The sequence below is a fragment of the Charadrius vociferus genome, unplaced genomic scaffold (assembly GCF_000708025.1).
Source record: "Charadrius vociferus isolate BGI_N301 unplaced genomic scaffold, ASM70802v2 scaffold565, whole genome shotgun sequence".
Classification (NCBI taxonomy): Eukaryota; Metazoa; Chordata; class Aves; order Charadriiformes; family Charadriidae; genus Charadrius; species Charadrius vociferus.
This window is the reverse complement of record NW_009648358.1, coordinates 412,277-421,580: the sequence shown is the minus strand read 5'-3', so window position 1 is coordinate 421,580 and position 9,304 is coordinate 412,277. Positions and strand designations below refer to the sequence as shown.

Below are 9,304 nucleotides of genomic sequence, written 5' to 3'. Positions count from 1 at the left end.
TCAGCAGGGCTGCTACGGGAGGTCCTTGCTCTCAACTGCTGTCATCGCAGCACAAATACCCCTGCAGGGAAGGGCCCTCCTTGTCCCTGGTGTTTAGACCAGGCAAACCTCATGTCACAAATTAATTGTGCCTGACAGAGTGGCAGGCACAGATCTGGGTCTCCAAAAAATGAATGGCAGGTACATTACACTGATACATCTCTGCCCTCCCGAAGGTAAGGAATTTGAAGCTCTGCCAGTGTAAACTGGATATTAATATAAGTACAGAAACAGTTGGGGCAATATGCAATCACTGAGTGCAAGACAGCCCAGGGCCTGGGGAATTTCTCTTGTGATCATGTGAATCAATGCTATAGTTCAAAAACACACTCCCACACCAAACACCTTCCCCCTAATCAAAACCTAGCACAAGTATTTGCTGTTACACGAGAACGCAATTTGGTTTGGATATCTAAATTGTCGCTGACTCCTCCCATAAGAGAAATATTAATCAGCAAAACAATATTTAATAAGAGGGCAGAGTTAACCAGTCTGTATCTTCTCTCTCTATTCTGTGCATGCAAACACACTTGCTGAAGTTGTTATTTAGGCCATGGCCTATAAACTAAATTAATGTATCATTTGGACTTTGCTTTCGAGCTTGCTTCCCCAGGAATTACTCTATTATCTTAACTTGCTGAGCAGCTCAGAACAGTTGCTTTTAAAACTAAATACGTCTGTCTCCCTCCATGTCTCGTCATTCCCTGCAAAAGGTTCCTTCTCCATATTCCACGCTATTAAAATTTAGCACAACCCCATCTAACAGGAATAACAGAATTAAAATTAAATAGTTTTCTTTCCACCCCCTAAAAACAAACATGAAAGCTATTTCCTCAAATACATATCTGCTTCACGCTCTACTTGGATGGCAAACAGCCTCCGTCTGCTATCGCCAGAAGTCACTCTTTGGGCTGCCTAGTTCTGGTTTAGGGAATTTCCAAGTGTGTGTAATTAAAAAGGGGGAGAGAAGGGGAGAATTCCCCGCATAAAGGTTTTTCACAAATACAGTTAACGCTGGCTACTAAATCTACCGGCACAGCCTAAGAGGAAAATGCTGTTTCAGAACAGAGGGAGTCACCCATCAGTAGGCAGGAGAGAGACCCAAAATCATAAACCCCGAGTTGGTTATGCAACTGCTGTACTGTAGAGGGACGCCCGAAGTCTGCGTGAGACTATCTGCCCAGCACAGGGGCTGTCCTTTCTGGGTTATGACAGCTACACGTGCCCATTAACAGAAGCAAAGGCTGCAGAGTAGGGCCCTGAAGCGACGAAGAAAAAGCCACAAGAGAGCTACATACTTCTAAAGATATTAGAGGATGGGGGATTTCCAGTCTTCTCCCCACCTCGCATTTGAAGAAAAAAAAAAACCAAAAAAAACCCGGGCATTTTACAAGACAGAAAAATAAGAAAATCCACCCCTGCTGCCCCCCTATAAGTTGGGTTTGGCTAGAGGCTAAATTTGCAGCCCATCTATTTCCTCTTTACAAGGTGCCCGGTTTTGGACAGAAGGTCTCACAGCCCATAACCTCCAAAACTCGCAGCCAGATGCCTGGTTTTGCCTACATCAGCATGTCCAAGCCGAAGCCTTAGGACACAGGTACCACATCGCTCTGTGTGAGACCACACATTCTCCCTGTGTGCCCCGTGCATGATTTGGGAGAGCTGAAGCACTTTGTAATCTGCTTTTGAAGACCTGTCAAGGCCAGCTGCTATACAAGGGAGCAGGCTTGTATTTATTGGCAAGTGACATCTTCCTCTGCAACGCAGCTACATCAGATGTAAACAACTTGAACTCGTGCTCCTGTGGCATCAATGATTTCAAAAATCCCACACCCGGATGCCAGCAGCAGATGTCTGCATGCGTGAGCATGTACCAGCATGTGGCCTTGTGAGACCACTGGTGACAGCAACGCACTTGCAGCACACCTGAGAAGACACGTGGTGCTGCTGCCTGAAACAGCCAATGAGTTCCTCCACGTTTGCTATAAAAAAAAATATCCCTGCAACAGCTGGTGTTTTTCCAGGATCATTTATCAGAGACACTACTGAATGGTCCCACACTAGGAAACAGAGGAGCTCCCCCATTATTCCCCATTGCTGGTTCCATTTCACCAACCCCACAACTACTCAAACAGAAAAAGATCTGACTTACGAGTTCACACACAATACTACGATGTTTTTCCACAGGTTCCTGGTTCCCACGACTTTAACAATGCAGACTTTCTTTGGTCTCCTCTTGATCTCCTTTTCCAGCTCTGAAACAAACCAAATCAAAATTATTCTTTCACCAGGGAGAACGAGGAGAAGCTTCGCTTGTGAGCTACAGATATTCTGAGGGATGTTTTGGAGAGCAGGACACTACTGATTACACTAACAGGAGCTATAAAAACACTGAACAACCTGCCTAAACTCCACCTCACAGTCATCCTTTTCTTCCAGGCTTTCCTTAACCTTCTTGGGGCTGAAGAACTGCCCAAGAACTCCTTCACACCCTAAACCTTCTCCCAGTTTAAAACATGTGTGTAAAAGGGCGGGCAGTATGGAGCTTGATCCCAGCAGGCATGATATAAAACTTCCTGAAGAACTTCAAGTTTCTGTTAATTTTTGAACCCCCCGACAGGCAGGCCTGTGCTTGTCCAGTTGCAAAACCTGCTGCCTTTCTCCACTGCACACCTGAAAAGCCATGGCATGGAAAGGACTGGAGCTCAAGCTCATTTTTCAAGGAAATCTTTTGAGGTTTGTTCAAATCCAGGTTTCAGAAAGAAGTGGCCAGGACACTATGTCAGCTCGTCCTCCCCCCCCCTTAAATATTTAAAATTGTTCTGATGCTTGTCCTAAACAGAAGATATTTCCTTAAAGAAAAATCCTTGGGAATCACCAGCTGCGGTATCTTTGTGTTTCGGAACTAAAGCCTCGCTGTGTCTGTAAAGTGCCGGGCAGCTGCAAGCTAACTTCTCTTGGCAAAGCTATAGTTCGTACACAAGCCTCGCCAATATTGCATCCAATATTCTTGTTCACAGGGGACAAAAATGAAGGGCACTGCTTACTTACAGAATCACAGAATCATAGACTGGTTTGGGTTGGGACCTTAAAGATCATCAAGTTCCAACCCCCCTGCCATGGGCAGGGACACCTCCCACTAGACCAGGTTGCCCAAGGCCACATCCAGCCTGGCCTTCAACACCTCCAGGGATGGGCCATCCACAACTTCCCTGGGCAACCCGTTCCAGTGCCTCACCACCCTCAAAGTGAAAATTTTCTTCCTAGTATCTAATCTAAATCTACCTTCTTCCAGTTTGAAGCCATTCCCCCTCGTCCCATGACTACACGCCCTTGTCAAAAGTCCTTCCCCAGCTCTCCTGTAGGCCTCCTTTAGGTACTGGTTACTTCCCAGATATCAGGTTGGAGCTGGAACACCTCCCTAAGCATGCCAAGAAAACCACTGTTTCCAAGCTACTGCATCAGCAAGGCAGCAGCAAGGCCATAAGGCCCGGTAAAAAGAGAAGCAGCCATAGCTATAAAGAAGCATCGCAAAAATGATGCACTCCAAGAGATCAGACTAGGGCCGTTTTTTAGGGCAAAGACTTGTACTGCTGCTTTCTAGACGGGCTGCGTTTAAAGGCAGCAGCGTGGCCCTGTATTGAACCGTGCGCGCGTTCCCTTCCTGCATACGCAATTAGCCCGGGTGTCCTCAGTCGTCTCCACTGGCCTGCCCTGACCTCTGCATTACTCTACTCAATAGCAATCTCTTTAGGAGATACAAGACACGGGAAAAATAAAAGCAAGATGCGAGCGGGGAAAGAAAAAAAGAGATAGAACACCCAAATTCACAAACAAAAGATGCATTTTTCTGCTGTTATTTGAAAACTGTGTCATAAAAATAATAAATCAAAGAAACACTATTTATATGCAAATAGTAGAGCTATTCACTGCTCACGGGTCACTCCTGGTCTTCTATCTAGAGTAGCTACAGGGATTGCTTCTGAGAAAAGCAGCAAAGAGTATTTTACATTAATGATTATAGTTAAGCAGAATATTGCTGTACTGCTTTCCTTACTACCTGATAACGTCCATCCCTCCCCAGAATCTCTGCAGCATGAAGCTCACAAAAGTATAAAAACAAAGGTGGAGGAAAAGAGGAAATTGGTCAAATTAATATTTGTACTACAGGAGTACTCAGCAAGCTCAGCAATGGATCAAGGCTATATTAAAAAATTAAGCAATAAAAAAAAAAAAGGTACCTAACCTCAAAGAGCAAGGTCAAAGTGATTCTTATATAGCAAGATTTTGGAAAGGATTAAGTGGAAATAAAATAATTCAGAACAACTGGAGCAGTTACATAAAACATAGTTTTAAGGCGTACAATTGAGCCCAAGCCAAAGCTTCTACAGCAAAAAAGTCAAAGCAAGCACTAAAAGCAGTAGAGTTGATGACTGTTTATTGTTTCAGCTGAAGGGCAACAACGAAAATCACCACCCAAACACCACGCATTGCACAGATTTTCATGTGGACATAAGAGTTCACTCTCAAACTGTCCAAGAATGACCAAAACCTTACACCAAAGAATGCAAACAGCACCTGATTTTTCTGAAAGCCTTCTGTCTCTACCACTATGTACTCCCCCACCCCTCTATGATGTGTTAAAACTGCTTCAGATGAATGACTCTCCCCAAGCCTCCAACACCTTCTGTCTTTCTGACGACTTTCTCCATTCTTTATTTCTACATGTAGCAGTCAGACATTCACACACAAAAAAGAAAAGCCTACTGCAAAATCAATCATTTACAATAATCAAAATACCATTCAGGTATACCAATAGCCTATGTGACTCGCAAAAAAGTCATCAGCTACAGAACTGGCTCTTATTTAACGGGCCTGCTGTCTTTGGAGGTAGCCGGCTTGCACAAGAGCCTGCTCTGACTGTGACAGGCATCAGGAGAGTGACAGCTCTTGGGCTGTATGGACTTTGTAGGTCAACGTCAAGATCTTAAAAGAGAAGTCAAGCCAATGCCTATTAAAACCCCATGGAAGCAAACTATTGCTCTGTCAGTTACGGGAATAACACCAGGAAAACTCCCCCTAACCCCAACTTATTCTTTGATTTTTCAAGGCTGAAGTCACCAGTTCAGAAGGAATTTGCATTAAATGTTTCAGTTCTGACTGATTTACCAGAAAGGCGAGTGTGGAAAATACGAAATATTTTTATCCATTTACTCAGAGGGCCATTATGAGTTTTCCCATACTCTGGAGCCCACACACACTCTAGGCTTCCTATTCAGGGACTCAGTAAGAAAACTGTCAACAAACTAACTCTTTATATCTCAGTGGAAATTAGAACTATTCATTGGGAGACTTCAAAAGTCTCACGGGGAGGGGAACCCTACCAGCTTCCAGCTCCCGACGCTGCTAAATTCTCGTGGGATCCTCTGCGTTTCGGGAGCATGGCTTTCAAAATCAGAAAGTATCTTTAAAGCCTTCAAATGAACCCACCCATCTCTGCATCACTTGGCAAAGACAAAACAGACAAAGCTCAAATCAAGCTGCCGAAAAAGGATGTCCAAAATGACAAGTGTCCTGTGGTGACGGACTTCTGCAGGATTTTTCTAGCTGCTAAACGATACTGTCAGTAGCTCTTTGAACATGAAAGTTGCTATGGAAGCCCAGCACAGAGGCTCAATCAATCCCCAGAGCACGACAGCTCTGCAGCAGGAGGGATATCGGTCCGAAACGCAGAGCTGAAGCAACCTACTCACTGCCACACTGAGTTACTGGTACACAGGGTTATTTACACCTTCCAGGATGGCTGTCTCCACAGTCTCCACTTGTGCTCATTTTTTTTTTTGCTAATCATGGAGGACTAGCAGCCTGATATGCTGTATTTTCTAAAAGTCTAACAGTAAAGGAATATTGAAGGCTATCAAGTCACATACAGAAATTATGAGGTGGTTAAGGAGCTGATTGATGGGCAGACAGCAACAAGGGGCAGAAAAATGGAAATCACAAGTGGATGGCAGGAGGTTAGCGGCGGGGTGACTCATCCTATTCTCAAAAAAAAATTATCTTGTTTATTAACCTCACTAGGGAGTTTGGCACAAACCTTAGGAATGTGCCAATGAAGTCTGCTGGTGACAAAGCGAGACACTGCCAGCAGCACAGCACTGAAATGCGACATTAGAGGGAACTGGGGGAGCTTGAGACCCTGTGTGGGAAATGCAAGTAAAAACGCAAAATACAAGGTAAGATCCTCAGGGACTAATGGGAAGTGCTTCTGCTGGCAGATAAGCTTTCAGCAAATACTGTGCTGGACTTGGTTATAAACTATTTGAACACAAGTGACAAGTGACCGGTTTATTGTGTCCATGAGGCATTTGCAATTCAGACAATGAAATACTGGTGCTCTTTTACAATTCTGGTCATCAATATTTGAGAAACTAAAGCTTTGGCAAGCCTCTTTATAAAAGGAGAGGAGATACGGGAGACCTTCAGCTCAGCAAAGGAACAGGGCTTCTGTCTGCTCACACGGCATGGGAAAAGAGAAAAAGAGATTTAAGACAATCACAGACAGGAGCAAATGGGAAGGGAAAAAAGGCAAAGAACCTGGACAGCTATAGTGTATTTGAATTGAATGCTAAAATGTATCCCAGTACAAGAGCAATTTGGAGCCTGGAACAGCCTTCCAACAAAAGCACAGGACATAAATACTAACAGCATTTAAAATGAAGCTCATTTCATGAGAGCAACTGTATAACTCAATGACTATAATAGCAAAGGACCAATTGCAATAATTTCTTTCAATTCTGTATTTCTAATTACATTTAAAAAAGATAGGAAAAGCCAGACATAAGGTTGCCATTGCAACCTTCAATTGCTCATATGCATTACGATACAGCACTTAATTAGATGATCACACATTAGTTTTTCCCCCAGAATGCTCACTGCAGTCAGCAAATGGGGAGCTATTAATGATGTCTCTACCTTTCCCATTCAACATGTGCCCCTCAGCCTTATTATCCAAATCTCCCAGTGAGTACAAAATCATTGGTTTCCTCAGAGACATTCCTACAGTGCTGTCAGAATATTCATGTATTTCATAAATACCAATGAAATCATCCCCACCACCTTCTTGTAGAGTAAGGACAAAGATTACTCCTGTTATGCAGGCAGGGAGATAAAATACAGAGGAATGTGTCCAGAATGAGAAAAATCATGCAGCGATACCCCTTGTAGGTGCTGATATAAATGCTCCAGTTTTCTGCAGATCCCAGAATTACATGCTTGAGACAGACAATGAAGAAATTGTGATTAGTGACAGCACTGGAAGAGCCTGATTCCAGGGAAATTTCCATCATCATACAAGGACATCCCTGGCAGACACAGGGAACGAGTACAGCTCTTCAGGAGGCATTCAACTTTATTTCCCCAAGACTGTCCTCTTTCCTTCTGCAACCCTCTGCCTCATTCGCTACACACCTTCCAAATTCTGCAACAAATGAGGAACAGACAACAGCTTCATTCCCACAGCATCGTCCATCCTATGCACTGATTCGTCCATCCTATGCCCTGTGGAAAAAATAGGTCGTAATCATGTTATTAAAGGCTGTATCATCATGCCTTCAATGCCAGGAGGCCAAGCAAGGGTTGCCCAGGCAACCTGACTTCTTGCATTTCCCAAAGTGTGAATTGTCAATGTTTACATTCCTCTAACATTACCAACATTAAAAAAAAAAAAAATCAAAAAACCAACAGCACTAAGAATACCTCAAATGTCACTATATGGAGCCACGTTAAGGCCATCAGGAGGTTTCAAATACCTACACATGCATCACCGCTATCTACTGCGGGAGCTATGGAGGAAAGCTCAGCAGGCAGAGCAGGTGAGCTGGGCAGTATGGAGGGGTGAAGCACATGTTTTAGGAGTGGATTTCACAAGGGAAGAGTGCTGAGACTGAACCCTTAGGCTAGACAGCTTGTTTTGGAAGGAGGGGGAAGCAAATGATCACAGTCCCTTTGGTCTCCATGCTTTAGCTCTCCTCTCCTCTTCCTGTACAGCCGTTAATTCCCCCCAGTCCCTTGTCACCTTTGCCCCTCTAAGTCCCCTCCAACTATCTTTATTCTTTGCTCCCACAACTCTTTTCCCTCTGTTACTTCCTCTATTCTCCGTCCACTCATCCCCTCTTACTGCTCCCTGCCTCCACTTGGTTCCCCGGGTCTCCTCTCTTAACCCCTCACGTCCACATCCAGACTCGCTCATCCTCTCCCCTCGGTGCACGTGGGCCGGGGGAGCGCCGGCAGTGCCAGGGCTCGCTGCCAGCCCTCCGCACGCCGTCCCTGCCTTATAAAGCTGGTTCCTCCGGGCGGAAAGGTAGCACTGCGGACAAAGAACCAGTGTGCCAGCCGGGGACAAAGCAGATGCCACAGGCTGAAGCACAGTCAGCGAGAGTCTGCGGAGGACTCAACTGGTGAGAAAAAGTCATTCAAGCTTAAATAGAGGCTGACATCCCCCCTCTTTTTTTTTCCCCCCCCTTTTTTTTTTTTTAAATTTACTAGCATATTTGTTTTTTTTTTCAGTGGCATCAAAAGGGATGGACATCCTCTGCAGAGCACTCCCTTTTTCCCCTATCCCCTCCAAACCTTGTTGCTGTCAGAGGTCACTACCGCCCTCATCAGAGATACAGTCAGGGCACACATGGGCTCTCCTCTTCCTTTCCTGTAAGACCTAGCCAGCAGAAGATGACTTACACTGATCAGTTTTATTTCTTATTATTTGTTATTTATCAGGTACTGCATGTCCTGAAAGAGCCGCGCAAACTCCATCAGTTCCTGCTCTGGGACAACAGGGAAGCGCCAGGAGAAACCTGGCCCCTCCTGAAAGCTGATTTAACATATAAGAGGGCAACAGAAATCACTGGCTGGTTTTGTTCGAGATGGAAATCTCTGTGGCTGACACATAGTCCTTTTTAAGACTTAAAGGCTGCCTTCAAGTAACACTTTGACCAGTTTTAACTAAATTTCCCACATTTACCCGACTGCCCCCTGGGACTTGCATAGGATATTTAACTTTGGCACCATTAAACAACCAAGAAACAGGATCTAGTTCAGGAACACATCTGGCAGGTTTGTACGCAGTAGCATCACATGGAGTTACCCGTATTATGGGGCCAGGGAACTTGCTTTCTTTCTCTAGCCAATACACCTAGATCTTCAACCACCACAACCTTTAAAACAGTAGCGTAGCTGTAGGTGTGATTTTCTACAGATATGAGTA

General features: G+C 44.6%; 1 protein-coding gene across 1 annotated transcript in view; it reads right to left on the bottom strand.

The window, feature by feature from the left end:
• The window catches only part of SLC22A23 (solute carrier family 22, member 23), a 96,578-nt gene that overhangs the window by 12,313 nt on the left and 74,961 nt on the right, over positions 1-9,304 (bottom strand). Inside the window, exon 5 of the mRNA XM_009885244.1 lies at positions 2,192-2,294. Within this exon, the coding sequence (XP_009883546.1) occupies positions 2,192-2,294 (103 nt within the window). The remainder of the gene's footprint in view (positions 1-2,191; positions 2,295-9,304) is intronic.